The sequence below is a fragment of the Sander vitreus genome, chromosome 12, assembly GCF_031162955.1.
Source record: "Sander vitreus isolate 19-12246 chromosome 12, sanVit1, whole genome shotgun sequence".
Lineage (NCBI taxonomy): Eukaryota > Metazoa > Chordata > Actinopteri > Perciformes > Percidae > Sander > Sander vitreus.
The window spans coordinates 20,581,304-20,600,389 of record NC_135866.1 but is presented as its reverse complement, the minus strand read 5'-3'; the positions used below and the strand labels follow the sequence as shown (position 1 = coordinate 20,600,389).

The window sequence follows — 19,086 nt, the reverse complement described above, 5'->3', positions numbered from 1 at the left end:
CATCCATTGTGCTTAACATGTAAGTACTTAACTATAGTAGCAATGTAAACCTCTAATAAACACTTTGCTGCTCCTCAAATATTGTTGTGTTTGGCTGTCCATGTTACAAATAACTGTCTGACTTCCTGGAAGTCAACGATACTTCCTAGTGAGTATATAATATGGATTTAATAACTGTGAACAAAGAGTCCATACTGTCAGAGCAAGGCACTGGGACTCTACCACTACTGTCTGCCAGTGCTGACAAACCAACTAATTAAAATTAAGAATTACGTTTATCTACATCGGATATAATTCGACCTGGCAAACAAGGGGGAAAAATGGTCTTCACTGCCAGCTCTGACAATTTTGTAACCAAGGGAAATTGGCCTCAAAAAAGTTAGATTCAGATCAGGCAACATACGAGGCCACATGATGTTAACTGGGGGCCTTGCAAACACACTACATCAGACAAGTGAAGATGGCGGATGTGTTGAGTGTTCTTCGTCAGTATAACATTCAGAAAAAAGAAATCGTCGCTAAAGGAGATGAAGTTATATTTGGGGAGTTCTCCTGGCCGAAAAATGTCAAGACCAACTACATAATCTGGGGGTACGTTAGTGCTGAAATAGCTATAAATCGCCTCTGAAGGCCCGCTGCTGAAGCTCATCTGTGCCTTGTGGTGCTAGTAACGGCGGAAAGCTCTCTAGCTAGCTAGATGCTAAGATGCTAGCCCAACTCCTCTCCTCGCTGTTGTACTTACAACTTTAGGCACTCTTTGGTTACTATGGCATGATACTTAAGTATTTTACCCTAAACCACGTGGACTCTTTGCTAGCTTCTATGCGTGTCAATTAATATTTTTTAAACTTTAAATGTGTTGAAAGATGTAGCTAGCTAGCTACACAGCTAAACTTGCAGTTGTGATGTGATGCTAACTAATTAGCGACGTTAGCTATCGTTGAGTTGTGTTCCCATGGAGTCAGGGTTCCTGTGTACCAAGTGGAAAGACTTGTGTTTTTAGTATCAGTCATGACTATAAGCACTTGTGTTTACCGTGTCAAAAGCAAACTTTGCTTATGTAACGCATACCATTAGGTTGCTAAAAGGATTAGTAGGTTAGCTAACCAGATCATTGTTGAAAGTAGTTCTGTGTTAATTTGATTTCAGAACAAATGTTTCGTTACTTTAAAAAAGTAACTAACTCAACTACTATATTTTTTATATACCTATACTTGTGCACTTAAGATTAACTTAAATGTGCACTTGAGGTTTGAGTGATTTTTCTGTTTTTCTTTGCTTGTGTTTCTACCTTCAGTACTGGTAAAGAGGGCCAGCCCAAAGAGTACTATACTTTGGACTCTATCTTGTTCTTGCTCAACAATGTGCATCTCCCACATCCATCCTATGTGCGAAGAGCTGCAGTAAGTGCTCTTGAATAACTTTCAAAGTGCCTCAACCTGTCAGTGCCAGTATTATTTGAATATAATACAGTATTTCAGCCTCTTTTTTTTTGTTTTTTTGTTTGTTTGTTTAGTATGCAGAATATTTTCAGAAATGCTTTGGGGTGACATGATTGTATGTTGTTTATAGACAGAGAACATCCCTGTTGTCAGGCGACCTGATCGAAAAGGCTTGCTGTCATATCTCAATGGCGAGAGTTGTAAGTAAAGTTAACGCTTCTGAGATCTATTGTGATCTTTTTCTATTGTGTGCAGAATGTTAAGAATATGTTTGTGTGTCCTTCAATATATCAGAATCACAAAAGCTTTATTGCCAAGTACATTTTTTATACATAGGAATTTGTTTTGGTGTTGTAGGTGCATGTCACACATTCTCTAAAATAAGTTAAACAAACAGGTTAAACAGAACAAACTATATATATATATATATATATATATATATATATATATATATATATACATACACACACACACACACACACACACACACACAATGTATTAAAAATAAGAGAGTAAGAATTAAGATAAAAAGAGCAGAACAGCAGAGTAAGTACAGTGGCATGTAGAGCCAGAGGTGATTAACACTGTCCTGATTTCTTAATGGTTTTGATTGACTAAAACATACATTAATGACAGCATTTATGGATTAAGCGCTACCAGGATGAGCCAAGCTGTAGTTGATATAATTGGTAACTTATTAAGGCTGTTTCTAATTGTGTCTTTTCACAGCTACATCAACAAGTATTGACAGAAGTGCACCTATAGAAATAGGTTTGCAAAGGCCAACACAAGGTAAGTTCACATCATATTTGTTGCATGAAGTTTGAAGAGCTAATGCCACCTGCAGTAATAATTGATTTTTGAGTAATTTTTATTTAAATGTTGACTACAATTTAATAAAGTGTATCTTGCAGCTATCTTTTATCTGCTATTTCTGCAGCTGGGTCATACTTTCACAGATATTTTCTTTAAAAAAGGGGAGTATCTCAGTCAACTTGGTACGAAAACCAAATGGACTTTGTGCAGTGAAATAATACCATTCTTCTGCTTTTTTTTTAGTCAAAAGAGCAGCTGACGAGGTATCTTCTGAAGCCAAAAAACCAAGGATTGAGGTAAACTGACATGAAATATCTTCCACTAACAGTTGCTTAGTATAAACACTATGCTTACATCAGTGCTGCTCTGGAGCATTTACTACCTTATCTCTATTCCATGAGCAGGAACAGTTCCAGTACATAGAGAAGCTATTACTGACGGGTGATGTTTTGTTGATTATTGGTAACAGCTGAATAATCAATAAGTTCCACTATAGTGAAGCAATACAAATGTAGGTGGGGAACTCTTGTCCTAAAAGGGTTTTAACCACATTGAAATTGGATTAAAACAACATATTTGTAACAATGTACTAAACTATTTTATCTAAGATGGCCTTTTAAGTTTTGATTAAAGCCAATTTAATAAACATGGCTTAAATAATTTTACATCTACAAGGATTTTTGCTTATTGAAACATTTACGTGTTCCATCAGTCAGTATATATTTAGCCAAAATAAAACAGTCTTGTTTGTAAATTTAGTTATGAATGAAATGCATTTTGTTGCAGTTTAAAAAATATAATTGTTGTGTTGCTGATCTGGTAAATCATAGGCATCAGATATTATCTTGTTTCATTCTGTAGTTTGTTAATAGTGTGTACACTGTTTTCCTTTTAAGGATGAGGAGCGAGTACGTCTGGATAAGGAGCGGCTGGCTGCCCGTCTGGAGGGCCACAAAGAGGGCATTGTGCAGACTGACCAGATCAGGTATAATTGATGTTCCCCAGCTGCATTTATACATAATGTGTTTTCTATATGAAGCAATACTCTCTCCAATGTAGATTTATATTTGTATTCAACCATATCAGTATTAACTGATCACCATTTATCGGATTGCTGGATGTCGCCATACCAGTTCCTCGAAGCAGTGAGCTGTTCAAATGATCCTAACTTCTCTCCTCCTCCAGATCACTGTCTGAGGCCATGTCGGTGGAGAAAATTGCGGCCATCAAAGCCAAAATTATGGCCAAGAAACGTTCCACCATCAAAACGGATCTGGATGATGACATAACCCTGAAGCAGAGAAGCTTTGTGGACGCTGAGGTGGATGTCACCAGAGATATTGTCAGCAGAGAGAGGGTCTGGAGGACCAGGACAACTATTCTCCAGAGCACTGGAAAGGTCAGAGTCCACTTCAAGCTAATGATATCTAATGTCTCTTCTGACAGCAATCAATGGTATTTCCCAAAATGTCAGACTGTTCCTTCAAATACACCTGTGTCAGATTAGCATGTGAGTTTGGGGATTTTCTTTTATTCTTACCTGCACATTGGCTCAATATTGGACCTAGATTTCTGTCTTGACAGGATCATTACACAGTTTGTAAATGAGGTTTAATGAACATGCAAAGATTACACACAATATTTTATGTCTGGAAAGCATTGTTGCACTGACTCCTGTGGGATGAAAGTGTCTACTGTGTTGCTCTTCCAATCATCATTGGTTTGTTCTAGGTTTAAAGGGGTTTTCAAACTTGGTCCAAATACTTTAGTTCATACCCAGGGTTGTCATTCAATCATTTGGGAGTGGGAGGCTTTACTGTAAGAACATTTCCAACCAACAATTTAACATTAAGCCATGTACATTACAAGGTATTTAATAGGGCTCTATCGTGATATGAGACTAGATTTCGTCTTAGATTTTGGATATCGTAATATGACACAGTGTTGTCTTTTTCTAGTTTTACTTAGCCTGGGAAAACCCTGAAAACTTACGGCAGATTTGAGGTTTGCTCTGCAAGTCAGTCTGGCCAAGAGCCCATTCAAGCCCATTTCCAATTTTTCCAAATCGAGGCACCAATCCCAACCGTTGACGCGGGCTTTACACGATGACCATAGCGCAGCGACGGCAAGCAGCTTTTTGTTTACATTCAACATGACGGCCCCCGAAGCGCAGCAACCCGTTAATGCCGCTGTCGCTGCTACGTCACCCAGATCGTTGGTCTGATTGGTTGAAGGACTATCCAATGCGCCCAGAGGCATTTGAGCTGCGTCCATTGTTGACGCCCCTTTGGAAATGACCTGCGAATGAACCTTGCCCAGACCCACTCTCAGTTACAACTGAGAAGGGTCTGGTGTCAACCAGGCTAGGTTTTACTAGCTGCATTACAGTAAAATTATGTACTTTTCTGCAATTTGCTTTTACCCACGTAGTCGTCATATCCACATTATTGATGACTATTCATCAAAAATGTCATTGTGTAAATATTTTGTGAAAGCACCAATTGTGAACCCTACAATATCGCCGCAATATCGACATTGATGTATTTGGTCAAAAATATTATGGTATTTGATTTTCTCCATATCGCCCAGCCCTAGTATTTCATGTGCCATTTTTGTAACTATGCAGCAATGCCTTCAAACATGGCACAGCTCTCATTTGAAAATATTTGTACTGATGTAGACTTTAACCAGATATGCTTTTTCTGATGTTGAACTATTGTGAACCCCTTTGGTGTAGACTTAATGGACAGCACCGGGGCTCGTTACTCTACATACCGGAGTTCGAAAGCAGCTGTCCTATTTTACCAAACCTGCTGAACTCTTTGGGACAATGGCCTTGGATGTGGGAGAAACTCCTAGACAACCCAATTGTGTAAATACCTTGAGTGTGTAGCAAGGTGAAAGTCTCAACCACTAGATGGCAGCAATAGAATGATTTTCATCCAGTGTGTATTTACTCAAAAATATGATTTATTTCTGGGCCACTGAAGTACTTTTAGTGAAAAAAAAGTTAATGTCCGCAGCACTGCTTTAAGCTCCAATATTTAATACAAAGGCAACGTTTCAACCCTGCTGGGTCTTCTTCAGGCAAATGGTGGACACATTTGATGAAGGGATATATGTAGGCCTTACAATCAGCTGACCCACCATGTGACTTCAATTAGTTTGATTAGGTCTAAAAAGCCTAATACTGAAGTACTTTGACATGCTCATCTCAAAGCCATTATAATGTTAATTGTATGCTTAGAGAAATTATTCTGGCGATTTCCCAGTCTAATGTCCACACCGAGATGGCTACATTTAAAAACCTCTTCCTCTCTGTTTTGGACTTTTATTCTTTAAAGCTAGGCATTTCTCACACCTTTTAAAAGTGTGCTTGTTAAAGCATCTATTGAAACAACTGCAAAGGACAACTTTATAAGTAACTTTGTTGTGTTATGTCCCACTGCCATGGAACATGAGGCCTATCCAAATTCCTGATTTTGTACCTCATCGGCTCCCGATCATATAAGTTTACATTCTTATTAGTAGCAAATGGGATGTGGGTGGGTAAAATAATACATAATCAATGAGGAAAATATGAATTACATTCTCTAAAATGTGAACATAGCAGAGAGCAGCAGCAGCATTTGTAAGTGAGTTTAGTGGGAGAGACGCTTGAGGAACAGCAGCCTAACTACATACATACATACTGAAAGCAGCCTCTCTAATCATTAAAATAAATCGTTAAGAAAACACTAATACATCAATGCAATACATAATTTAAAAAGCAACATGGCCTACGTGGACTGGTAGAGGGGGAGTGAAATGTACATGCGGGTGGGTCTCTAAATTGGGAAAAAAATAAGCCTTTCAGGTTGGGACCCTGGAACTTTGAATGCATTTCACTCTTGTTCACCAAATGATAAGAAAAGCAATCATTTTTGCAAGGGTGTTGACCTCCTCATAATCTGTATTGCTCCTCTGCAGAATTTCTCCAAGAACATCTTCGCCATCCTGCAGTCAGTGAAAGCCAGAGAAGAAGGGCGAGCACCAGAGCAGAGACCAGCACAGAACACTACTCAAGTGGTAAGAACGTGTGTGTGTGTGTGTGTACTATAATAGGGCATGACTTGGATAAACCAGTCAGTTGCTACTTTTCCTTACACATTCTTTTTTTCTCAAATGATTCGAGCTTGAAATTAACTGGAAGGTTGGAACAGTGGCAAGTCTATAAATGATTACTAAGGTTTTGACTAAGTGTACTGACAGGTATGTAAAGTAATGAATTGTTTGGGTTTCTTGTTGTTTCCAGGACCCATCCCTAAGGAACAAGCAGCCTGTCCCAGCTGCCTACAACAGATACGATCAGGAGCGGTTCAAAGGAAAAGAGGGTGAGTTTAATTTGTGCTTCTGTAGCTAATTTTAGTCTTGAACGTTAACAAAGGTGTATGTGTGTGCGAGTCTGAACTACTACAAAACATAGATTTGAAGTACCGTGCAGCCGCTGGCTAGCTAACATTAGCTTGCTAGGTCCACCAAATGTGCCTTCATGCTACACTGGTTACAGAAAATGAGTCGAACAAAGCTGTCACCCACCTGGCAATAGCAATGTGCTTTTTTACAATGTCACAAGAGTATGTGAATGAAACATTAAAGGACAATTCCGGCGCAAAATGAACCTAGGGGTTAATAACGGATGTGTACCCACTCTGTCGTTCTCTGGGACATGTTTTCATGCTAATTGCTTGTTTGTGGCTTGATAGAAGCTAGCGCGGACCGCTGGTTAGCTTACAACGCTAGTATTGGGGGCAGAGGGAAAGTAAAAATAAATAGCTATTTTTACCACTAAAAAGGCTCAAAATATCAACAAACTTCAACGGTAGCATAATGAGGGTCCCTACATGTTAACCGAAGCATTGAGAACTTTGTAAGTGGACAGTTTCTCAGGGGTGTAATTCTTCCGGATAAATCCGGAAATCCAGATTTTCCAACCTGAAAATGAGGCTCTCGTAAATCATGCAAATCTGTTTTGTTTTTTGTGTGTGTGGGGGGGGTGACTGGTCACTGCTGTCAACGTTTTTTGTGCCTCTGATTCATGTCTCATATCACTCCGCAAGTAGTCCATTAATTTATCACGATGTAACTTCATTCAAAGGTGTTGAGAATGACCAACACTTAATCTAAAAGTTAGGGTACTTAATTTACTAGAAAACACAACAAAATATTAATTTCACGGATTGTTCCAACATACATTTTTTGAATGTCAAGTGGTGGACTTCAAAATGAATGGACTTTTAACCCTGTTGTTGTCCTCGGGTCAAATTTGTTTTATGGGTTCCATACAATGTTCTATGCAAGTAATATTAATGATTACTTTCATTGAATTTTAGGTGTTTCATTCAGTTTTATAGCATTTGAAAAAAAAGTTTACATGGTTTTAAAACAGTATCCTGACTAAACTTTATCATACACCAGTCTGTGATCCACTTATTAGTCAAAATAATGCATAATTTCTGCTTTTTTACCTAAAAAAAAATAGGTTTAATGTCATATAAAATCGGTTTATTGACCATGGATAAAGAAAACTTTAAAAGCTTTTTTGACAAAAACTTTTTTTTTTTAAATTGCCAAAAGCACGTTTGTCTCAAAAAGCGACAAACAGGCCAGAAAAAAACGCTAAAAAAAGTGAATTTTCAATTTTGACCCGGAAGGACAAGGCAAGACAACAAAAGGGTTAAACATGACAATGACTAAGACAAATAGTTGATTTATGAAAGATTTATGAACATATGATTTCATAAAAACATCAGGTGAAATTTTGTATATACAATACCTTGGCCACAATTTCTGTACCTTCCTTTTCAACTAAAACAGTTAATTATGTGGCGCTAATGACATTTTTCCTCAGGTATTTGGAGAAACCAACAAAAATCTGTATCTATTTGAGATCTGTAATCTCAAATAGTATGGTCTTAGCCACTGTTAGTTGTTGTTTCCAGACAGAGTGAAGCAAACATTCAGATAGATAAAAATCAGTTTAAAGCAGTTTAAAACTACCTAAAGTGCTTGTATTTGCTAAATCACCCATCAACTGTACTATTACACATTACTCATAAAGAACATGTGCTGAGTATGCAGGTTAACAGTCTGGCAGATGCATTCAGTAACTCTAAGCAATCTAACTGACCACAAAGTTAAACGTAAACATGTATATAGCCTTCCTGAAAGGATAGATTTTCATTCAATGTGCACGGTTTGCACTGTATTTCATGAAATGTATATACATTTAACGAAATACAGTGCAAACTTCTTTCTTCTTTCTTCTTCCTTCTTTTTTTGTTCTTTGCCAATCACACCTTTTTGGTTTACTGAACGAAGAGCTGCGGGAGCTCCGTGAAAGGGCTACGAGAGAGAGAGCTATGCCACAACAGAGCCTGATATTTTGAGCCTTTTTAGTGGTACAAAATAGTGATTTATTTTTACTTTCCCTGTGCCCCAAATACTAGCGTTGTAAGCTAATCAGCGGTCCACGCTAGCTTCTTTCAAGCTACAGACACAATCAATTAGCATGAAAACATGTCCCAGAGAACGACAGTGGGTACGCATCCGTTATTACCCCCTAGGTTCGTTTTGCGCCGGAATTGTCCTTTTTTAAAGTAAAATTTTTTTAGCTGGTCCACCTTAACGGTCAGCTCACCTTAAGTTATTGAGCCTGTGCTGAAGTTGTCACTAACTTTGTGGCTAACTCCCTTTACTAACTTTCTTTAACCAGCAGGAAGCAAGGAAGACATAGGAACTTGCATGTCATTCTCTGTCTTTTAATCTATTATTAGTCAAATTTGGCTAACCTTCACGGTCCTTCAGAGCAAAGAGACTTTTAGTTCCTCAGTCTCCTTAATATCTGGGACACTTGAGTAGAAAAATACTAATAGTTGAGTGTGTTTCAGTTGCATATATCACTGATGTTCTACTGACCAATTAAAGATGTCAGGACACTGTGCTCCACTGACAGATGCCTCTGTCTAAGTCATCAGGGAATACTGTAAATACCAGGCATCTAAGGCCAGTGTGTGGCACAGCATCCAACGCAGCTACACAGCTGCTTTCATACTGACATCAAAGCGTCTGCTCTAGATGCAACAGTGATTATCCTTTTTGCACTACATTTGTAACAGGGATTCTACTTTTCAGCAAATGCATACATACATACAATAGGGATGACATACAAATAAAATTTGGTAGAGATAAGGTTGAAAATTTGTTTTGATTATGTGTAGGAATTGAAAGATGCAAACTTGTTACAGAATATTTGGCCATGATATATTATACACTTGCTTTTGAAAATAACCCATTTTGTTCTGCCAATAATCAACAACTCTTTGTTTTCTTAGAAACGGAGGGTTTCAAGATCGATACCATGGGCACCTACCACGGCATGACCCTGAAGTCAGTGACGGTAAGATAAACAAAACTCTGCTGATAGTTTTGGAATGTAACTTTCACTTTGGGCACATCCAGTAAATAATTATAAATAATATATTATATATAATTATAAAATTATTTATAATTATTGGTATAGAGTAGAGCTGCAAAGATGAATCGATTTAGTTGTCAACTCTCAAATAAATCGCCAACTATTTTTATAATCGATTAGTCGGTGTGAGTAATTTTTAAAGACAAAAGTAAAAAATCTTTGATTCCAGCTTCTGAAATGTGAATATCTTCTAGTTTCTTCTCTCCTCTGTGACAGTAAACTGAATATCTTTTGAGTTGTGGACAAAAAAAGACATTTGAGGACATCATTTTGGGCTTTTGGGAAACACTGATCCACATTTTTCACCATTTTCTGACATTTTAGAGACCAACAACTAATCGAATAATCGAGAAACTAATCAACAGATTAATCGACTATGAAAATAATCGTTAGTTGCAGCCCTAGAATAGAGCAGCTCCTCCTGGTGGCTGAAACAGATAATTGCATTGTTTAAAAAATGAGTGGAATAATTCTGGCATGATCAGATATTTTATAAATATCTTAAATAACACAAAACAACTAAATGGTGGTAGGTAATACATCAGATTTCATATACTGCTTCAGTAAAAAAAAAAATTATTACCTGGCTGATGATGGGAGCAGCAGGACGCAAAAAACTAAAATGACTGTTGCTATTCTGGACATCTTACCGTGCAAAGGTTGCAATAAAGGTTTCCTAAATGCCACATTTGATGTCAGCTTACTAATTGATTGCGGGTTTTGTGTAGATTTGGACTTGTATACGTTTATTCCACTTTGTTTAAACGGCGAAGTGGAGGAAGCCTAGTGACGAGTCCATAGCAACCAGTTTGTGTGTTGAATATTTCCCAGAGTGCCTTGCTGAATGGTCTCAATATTTTATTGTTTCATTTCATGTGAATACTAGTTTACTAGAGGAGTAACTTAGTATTTGTAGTAATGCAGGAAGTGTGCATTTAGTTTCCATGCTTATTTTGTTTCCACAACGTTAGTGAGTAAATCTACTGAAATGGCCATCACACCATAATAGTGGGGTGGGATGCGTCAGATCAGAATGCAGAGGTTTAGTCTCATATGTCATAGCTGTAAAAAAAACAACAAAAAAACAATGGAAATCTGTATATATTTGCCAAACGCAAACCAGTACAGAACGTATTGATAAATTGTTGGGTGAGGGTCATGACTTTTTTCCAAATCGTTTTGGAGGGTCATAGAAATTTTTTTACTGGCGAGGGGAGGGTCATGTCATTTTTTGGCTAAAGGTCCCAAAACTCCTCCGGTAGCCGCTTAAATAAATAACGAACAGTCCCTTAGCTGTAACTCTTTTAAATGGAGTTGTCATGAGACAGTATCTCACTCAAGTAAAAAGGGGAAACGCACAAAAATTTACTTTTTAAAATGTTTTCCAGAAACGTATATTGTATAAGGTTTTGGTCATTTGATACATAAAAAGTTGCTGGTCCCACATTTGTTGTTGATGTACAATATTTTGGGTATTTAGTAGCTAACGTCATGTCTTCTGAAATGACTTCATTGACTATTTGGTACTAATATGGAAACGTTTATTGGCACTGTAACCTGTCCAGTTTTAGAGTAGCCTGTGTCTGTAAGGCAGCATATATAAAACACGTATGCTAAATCTTACATTATTACAAAAAAGCAGCCTTTGCGCCACAGTGAAACACAGCTTATTTTGTTGTAAAATATAACTGTGTACATAGACTCTCCAGTGGTTTGACTTAGACATATAAACATTGTTCATCTCTTTTGTACAAAGTTGGCAATAAAAGTAGAGCACAGTTTTTACACATTTATGCAGAATTTGCAGAGTTTCCATGTTAATTAAATGGATGATTAATCCGTTGATGTTTATAACAGAATGAGCTGAGATATAAATCATTATTTGTATCCAACAAGGAGCTTGTAACAAGGAGAGTTTGGTGATAACTTCTTAAGTTATTGAGCTGGTCTCTCCCTGTTCATTCTGTTTGAGTTTGTCCTGCCTGCTCTCAATGTGTTGATGCATGCATTGTGTTTGTTGCTCTGCAGGTGATGCCAGTATTTAAGTAGTTCATTGGGATGAAACCCATGTGATGTTATCAGATGGCTGTACTTGCAGCTGGAATAGGACACCCGCCAGTGGTTGAATAGGAACTCATTGGATGGAGGAGTGGGCTCGATCCGGAGCTTAGCCAGGCATATTCCCACATACACATCCTCCAGATGCAGGTGGCGGATTCTCAGCGATGCGCGATAGATTTTCCTTGCTAAGTCTCCAGAGAAGACGTAACCAGTCCCAGAGCAGAAGGTGGGATACTTGTCCCCTCGGTATAGCTCAGGGGGCATGTACCACTTGCTGTTTTTGTTTCGGTTGGGTGCAAAGCCTCTCATGTTATTGCCAGTGAAGTAGTTCTTCTTAGGCTTTAGCTCTGGCCTGAGCAGATTGTAAATGAGGTACTCTGTGTTGACGAACATGTCGCTGTCTGTCTTCATGATATAGCTGGCTTGTGGGCAGTAAATTGCCACCCAGTTCATTCCCATCAATGTCTTTATGGTCAGGTTTTTGTAGGAATCCATAAAGTCCTGCTGAATTATATCGTGATACCTCCGGCTCTCTGCTTCTAGCATCCTTTGTTGTAAAAGTCCCAGCTCTCCTTCATTTTTCCCCAGCAGAAACAGCCGGATGATACCCACATTCGGAGCCACGCTCTCGTTCCCCCATGTCTGCCGTATGGCATTTCTTGCCTCCACCTGCCGAGCCTCTGTGGCTATCAGCAACGCCAAAAATGGTGCAGGTCTGCTGTCAGCACATTTGTCTGGCTCGTTGATAATATAAGTAAAAGGCCCATGGGTTATTGTGCTACTAAGATCTCTCTCTACACTTTGGCTAGTGTTGGCTGCTAAAGTGTTCAAAAACTCAAAACCTGGGTCTCCTTGACGGGAGGAGACACCCTCCTTCTCAGGGGAGCTGATGTTGGCATCAGCCTTGAAGGTCGGCTGAGGAACAATGACAAACCTCAACGTTGAATGTGGGGCGCTCATGTTCCTTTTGGCTTTGGTGGTATGAAGTTCACTACCTCCGTACACCACAGGATGACCTATCCACCGCGACATACCTGTGAGCTTAGGCAGCCACACCTGGTGGACCAGAAAGGCCAGTAGACCCAACAGTGAGAGGAGAGAGAGAAATTTAGTTGTATGTGCACAACAGTGGCGTCGTCTCCACTGCATGGTTTCGGCAGTACTAATTCACGCGGACAGTAGATTGTAGGCCAAACGTCAGTATTATCCGACTAGTCCTTGATCCCGGGAGGCAAAGTGAAGTCTATATGGTGGGTCGCTTAAGGAACTATGACCTGTTGATGATTTATCAATGTATGTAAATCACTTGACACTCACAGACAATGTTGTTGTCTGACAAGCCAGCTGCAATGTGCGAGTCCACTCTGTCCCATGTCTTGTGATTGCCTAGGAGACAGAGTGTAGGATATATTTGAGCAACACGATAGATATAGCATGTCACATTAAAGCTGCTATACTCAATATTTGTATATTCACAACAGATAAAATGACTACATCAGTGTTTCCTCTATTCATCCTGACAAGACAACTCAATCATATTATGGAATTTACAAAATTCTCCAAAATTAAGAATTTCCCGTATATACATTTGCTTAACGTTTATCTTACTTATTGGCTGTCATTTAATTAAAATGTGTACCATGTAGTTTTATGATTCTAATCTTTAGCTTTGTTTTTACCATCTCTGGTGTCAGGATCAGTAAAGAAAATGATTGTATTATGAAGCTGGGCTTCTGGATTGAGTACTTTCCGTTCCCCCTTTTCATATGAAATTTGTTTCATGTAGTATAATGGTTTTATATAGAATAATTTAAATAGCAAATTTAGTTAGTGAATTAAGCTTGAATATTAACACAAATTTCATTTTTCTGATGACGAACAACATAATGCTAAAATACTAGTTTAAAAACTTTTTACACACTGCCATATAAGAAAACTCCTAAAAGTGCACATTCTTAGTACTCAGTGGGGTAGTGTTTGCACAGCAGGCTAATGTAGAACAAAATAAACTCTGTATACTTTTCTAGAAGTTACTTTCACATCTTGTTTACTGAACTTTAGGAATATCTTATGTTGTTTTCAGGACAAGAATAAACAGAATATGTTCTGCTTCTATCAATTTAACTTTTGTTTGCTCTTGAACAGCATCCAGATGAGCAAAGGTTATAGAAAGAACAGCCTGTGTTTGCGTGCTGCTAGCAACCTGAAGTGGAGTGTGGTCTCCCAGTTTTATACTGAATTACACACTACCCTCTTAAAGGACCCCACCAAGACAAAGAGCGGTTTGTGAGAGCTCGCAGGAACACTGAAAAGACTTTGGTTAGTTCTCTTGCATTCTTGCATATGTTATCAGAAATAGAGATGGCATTTCCTTTTTATGAAAGCACACCCTTCACATCGTGTACAGTACACAATAACTGCTCATTTAATTAGCAGCAAGAATTATTTCTTCAGCGTAGTGTTGTATTGATGCACATTTGCAGCATGAACTCACCCGTTGTTATTTAAGTACTTGTATCTTTTGGGCATCCATTGCTTCTGAATGTGATGAATTACAATCCTCACGCACTGATCGCCCTCTTGGTCACTATTCCTACTGTGCCCTTAGCCAAATTACAATCACATACAGCTTGGGCTCCACAACTCTGACTCATATTTCCTCTACAACGTGACAAATATCCTCTTCTTTTAACCCAACACATGTGGCATCTCAGAAAGATGTGAAAATATAGTCCTCATCCAGGAATTTAGAGCTATCTACCACATGCGTGCACGGGCAGAACATGTTAGAGCGCCCGTGTTGCAGTCTCTCCATTTGCCTTGGCGCATTGTCCCAAGAGGCTTGATGCTAACAGTGCTGCTGCCTTTGGCCAAAGGGAGTCGGTGGTTGACAGTTAGCTGCAGCCCGGGGTCCTTTCACTGCCCTCGCTTGTCGTGTTGTGTATATTAAAGCAGCAGTGCATAGATGGAGATCATCTCTGGATGGTGCACAAGCCTTCCTCTGTTTTTTCTTCTATTACTGTGCTAGTCCTTGTTTCCTTTCGCTCTTCCTGTTTGATTCACATGCTGTTATGTTAACATCCCTCCCCCCATGTGCCGTTTCGTTTTTGTTTCTGCTTTCCTCTTCTCACCCTCCTCATTCAGCAGCCTCTCGCACTCTGCTCCGTGTTGTCGTCGTGTTGTCTTTGAGAGGGCTAGGGGGGTGAAAGCAGCAGGGTAGGAGTTAAGATGAACAGAATGTAGCACTGTGAGTTGTGTGTTCGTTCGGAAAGACCTCTCCAGTCTTGGTGGCAGTACGCTCTCCCAACACGTCATGCCGTCTCTGCTGCTGTTGCTGCCGCTCTGTTAAAGGGGGGGGGATGGGTTGGGCTGCTGACCTATTTGTATTCACACCCACTCTCCAGAAAGAGGAATAAAGCATTATCTCAATTTATCGTACTGTAAAGGGTGAGGGGAGAGAAGCCTTCGTGTCGGCACTTCCACAAATCTTAAAGGTTTGCGGATTGCCTATAATGATTTAAAGGTGTAAACTGTCAGGTTACAGCTTATTTTTGCAATGATGGACAGTGCAACTCAAAAGCCGGTTTAGTCCCAGTCTTTAGTGTTGCCAGTCTCTTGTATTGGATGATAATTGAATACAAGAGATGATGATGATGATAATAATAATAATAACAATAATAATAATAATAACAACAATAATAATAATAACAATGATGTTTCCTCTACACTCATTCAGCTGTGGTGGTCAGCAATACTTAATTAATCTCTTTATAAACTGACGGTTAGACTAAGCTCTCTCAGCAGACATACTGGTATTTATGTACAGGCCAAAAAATGGATACAGTATGGCTGTATAAAATAAAAATTTAAAATAAATTGCAATCTTTAAATGCTGTATTGTAAAGCTGTAATGTGGAGCAGAGCATATCTGCAGACAAGCTTTGATTGGCAGGGATGGACTGACCTGACATCAGTTGACAGGATGGGGATGAGGCTTACTAGCTCCTTTTATACAATTTTATTTGCTAATGCTGGATAGTCTAAATGATTATGAGCTAATTGATTTACACATTTCTACTGAGGAAACATGGCTTGAATAATGAATTTCTAGGGACCTCTTGAGTGTGCTAACAAGCTGCGTGCAGGTCTCTTACATCTGTAACAGTTTAAAGCTTTGCTTTTTGATTATTTATTTTTTTAGCAATATCATGACCCAAACTGAAATGTTTTTACACTTTTAAAGGGTGTTAAAATATATTATAATATATCAATCATATGAAGCATAAACAATATCTTACCATTACCACTATAAAATTATAATAATAATAATAATAATAATATTTAATTTTGTTCCAATTCCCCATTTAATTTTTTTTAACTAAATCAATCAATGATGTGATAATTAACCAGGCCCGTCAGTTCTTTAAGAAAAGAAATTGGTCAAAATGATGTCCATTACAATAAAGAATTTTGCTTAAATACGCAAAAGGTTAAAATTTTAAATATAATTTATTTTGATTACATAAGGACAAACTGAAAGGGTATTGGCCTTACTTTCCATTGATTGCCATTGGTCTGGCATGTTGAACACTCGGAATTCAAGCATAATGCACATTAACCTTCACTGATGGGTTCAGCTTATGGTCTTTTGAAAGAAGGAGCAGTAGAAATGATTCACTGCGCTGGACAACCAGTTTCTCACTGACTGGTTGGTCTCACCGTAGCAAGGGCGATAGACGGCCACAGACGCTCTGCAGTGGCACAACAGCTGATCAATTTGTGTTGAAACGATTGGTCGACTAATCGATTAGTCAACCAAAAATGATTTATCGTGTAAGTAATTTAAGAAGTAAAAATGCTAAATATTTGTTCCTGCTTCTTAAAGCTTTAGTGCGTAACTTTTGATATTGTTGAACGTCCGTTACATTCAAGCCATTGCCAAATAAGTTGCTACAAAGCTAATTAAGACTGTCAGCTTCCAACAACTCTGTATTTCTCAGTATGGCTATGTTCAGGAGATTGTGGCGTCCGGTGACTTTCCTGCGCAGAAGCTCGAGTGAAGATAATTACCTCTTTTGAATAATCCATCGTGTTTTTTTTTTTAATCCTCAATGTCTTCTTTGGCTACTAACAATTGCGTGGGGGAGGGGTGGGGCGTGTGCTCGATCACGGAAGGCTGTATCATCTGTACGCACCGACAGTGTTGTTGTCATTACTTAGAATTCCTCATAGGGGCAACAGAAACTACGCACTATAGCTTTAAATGTGAGGATTTGCTGCTTTTCTCTGTTTTGCATTACTGTTAGTCTCGCATTGCCAGACCTTGCTCCACACGGCGAGGGACATCCGGCGCCAGTGATTATCGAGTAAATGAACTATTGTCGATCCAGACTACATTGTCGTGAACTCGGTATCTTTAGCGTTTTTGACTGTCGATCGCACAACAAAAGCAATTTGAAGGCTTCACAAAGCTCTGGGAAATTTTAATGGGTAGTTTTGGCAATCTCCACAAGGTCTGCATGTTTCTGTCGCTCCTCTGTCAGTGTGAGCTCCAGCCTGCGGGAATGTCACTAGATAATGGATTACTGCTAGACTGTGACCCCTAGTGTTGACCCCTTTAAAGCCTTTGTTTTCCAAGGAGAATTCTATTAACATGACAAAGGGGGTAACAGCGTTTCTTCTTTTCCCAAAACACAACTTTTTTCTTAATCTACATTTTCTTCTCAAACTTTATACTTACTGTCTTATTGGTTGTTGTTGAGCAGTCTTAGGTCTTTGGATTTACATGCACAACAATATGACCCTTGGGTGTTGTGTTTTCCAGGAAGGAGCATCTGCTCGGAAGGCCCAGACTCCAGCGCTGCAGCCTGTCCCTCGTCCAGGTTGGTTAGATTCAAAATATCTACGTCTTTCATGCATATGTCTGCTGCTTACAATGTTTTTGTTAAGGTTGCATAATGCTAATTTGTTTTAATACCTGCCTGTATTGGAATGTACAAGTTATTCTTCTTTAAAGATTTTTTGGGAACTTTCAAAAAGTTGTTTTCTTATAGAATAGCCTTGGTAGCAGAGAGGGTACTACAGAGTCCCACAAAAACTTTGAATTGTTTGGCATTAAACAAAAAAGATGTGTATGGTGAAAGATTGTAGCCCACCAAGTTTTGCTGCGTGACATGGCCAGAAAATACAATCTTGTCGTTTTGTTTTTCAAACTTGGGCCAATTGTGTATCAATTTCTTTTCCTGCAAAATGCAGAAATACTCATTTTAGGACTTAATGTGCATGACAGTTAAGAATAATAACAGACTTGGACCACTAGAGATGATAGTGAGAGGGCAGATCATTTTGCTTTTTCAGTCTGTCACTTTTGTAGATGCAACTGTTAAATTCACTATGAGAAAGCCTGAGCTAGCTAATGCTTTTACTGACACAAATACAAGTGTTTTTTTTGTTTTTTCAAAATGTTATGCAACATCCCAAGCTCCCATCATCTTATTTATTCATGCATTAATTTTTATTCTGAAAGAGCAGGAAACATCCCTCTCCTGGATAAAGAAACTACAGTATATATTGTAACAAATGTGACGTTTCACAGAATTTTTCAATGGTTAAAAAAATGTTAAATCTCTGTTCCCTCCAAAATGTGTTTTAGAAATCTAGAAAAAGGTCTTATCATAGCACCCTCACTTACTGTCATTATCATCTGTAACCTTGACCTGACAGACATGGGGCTAGTTGTGACACTGCATGTGTCATTTGGACCCACAGCTTCTGCAGGGACAGAGGGGGAAAATGCCACGGTTATCCTACCAAACAATCCAATACACTCTTCGGACACTAGTAGCTGTTACATTTCAGTTTTTGTAGCTCCAGGGGATTTCCTTTGTACATTAGCTTCTATCTATAAGATTTCCATATTAGAGTGCGGATCGGGCCGCCTCCACGGACAACATGGCAGACACGGTGAGACCAAGGAGAACACAGAGAAAGCTGAGAAGAGAGTGAGCAAAAGTCTCAAACTGGCTTTTAGTCGTTGGCGAGTACTTCGCAAAAAAAAAAAAAAGCTGCAAGATGGATGCCGAGCTGGCCATGCTTCCGCTTTTGCTCCCAGTTTTTGTAATATCAACTTGTGCCACATATGACCATACCATAGAAAATATGCACATGCTTTCTGGATCAAACTGCCTCTGTAAAAGGGACATTTGTTTGGAGAGAAGAATCACATGTCTGTTTTACTCCTCAGCAAATATG

At 38.8% G+C, this 19,086-nt stretch overlaps 2 protein-coding genes across 2 annotated transcripts in view; one reads left to right on the top strand and one right to left on the bottom strand.

The window, feature by feature from the left end:
- The first annotated feature begins 427 nt into the window (after positions 1-427).
- Positions 428-19,086, top strand: part of cdc73 (cell division cycle 73, Paf1/RNA polymerase II complex component, homolog (S. cerevisiae)) — a 26,017-nt gene continuing 7,358 nt past the window's right edge. The window contains exons 1-11 of the mRNA XM_078264485.1: positions 428-591; positions 1,298-1,403; positions 1,573-1,642; positions 2,172-2,234; positions 2,502-2,554; positions 3,155-3,243; positions 3,444-3,657; positions 6,228-6,326; positions 6,553-6,631; positions 9,632-9,696; positions 17,660-17,717. Coding sequence (XP_078120611.1) covers positions 461-591; positions 1,298-1,403; positions 1,573-1,642; positions 2,172-2,234; positions 2,502-2,554; positions 3,155-3,243; positions 3,444-3,657; positions 6,228-6,326; positions 6,553-6,631; positions 9,632-9,696; positions 17,660-17,717 — 1,027 coding nt within the window. The 5' untranslated portion in view covers positions 428-460. The remainder of the gene's footprint in view (positions 592-1,297; positions 1,404-1,572; positions 1,643-2,171; positions 2,235-2,501; positions 2,555-3,154; positions 3,244-3,443; positions 3,658-6,227; positions 6,327-6,552; positions 6,632-9,631; positions 9,697-17,659; positions 17,718-19,086) is intronic.
- On the bottom strand, positions 10,245-15,015 carry LOC144526815 (beta-1,3-galactosyltransferase 2-like). The gene is made up of 2 exons (XM_078264486.1): positions 14,330-15,015; positions 10,245-13,221 (listed from the first exon to the last, which is right to left on the bottom strand). Exon 2 carries the CDS (start codon positions 12,982-12,984, stop codon positions 11,710-11,712), a length of 1,275 nt encoding a protein of 424 aa, XP_078120612.1. The 5' UTR covers positions 12,985-13,221; positions 14,330-15,015; the 3' UTR covers positions 10,245-11,709.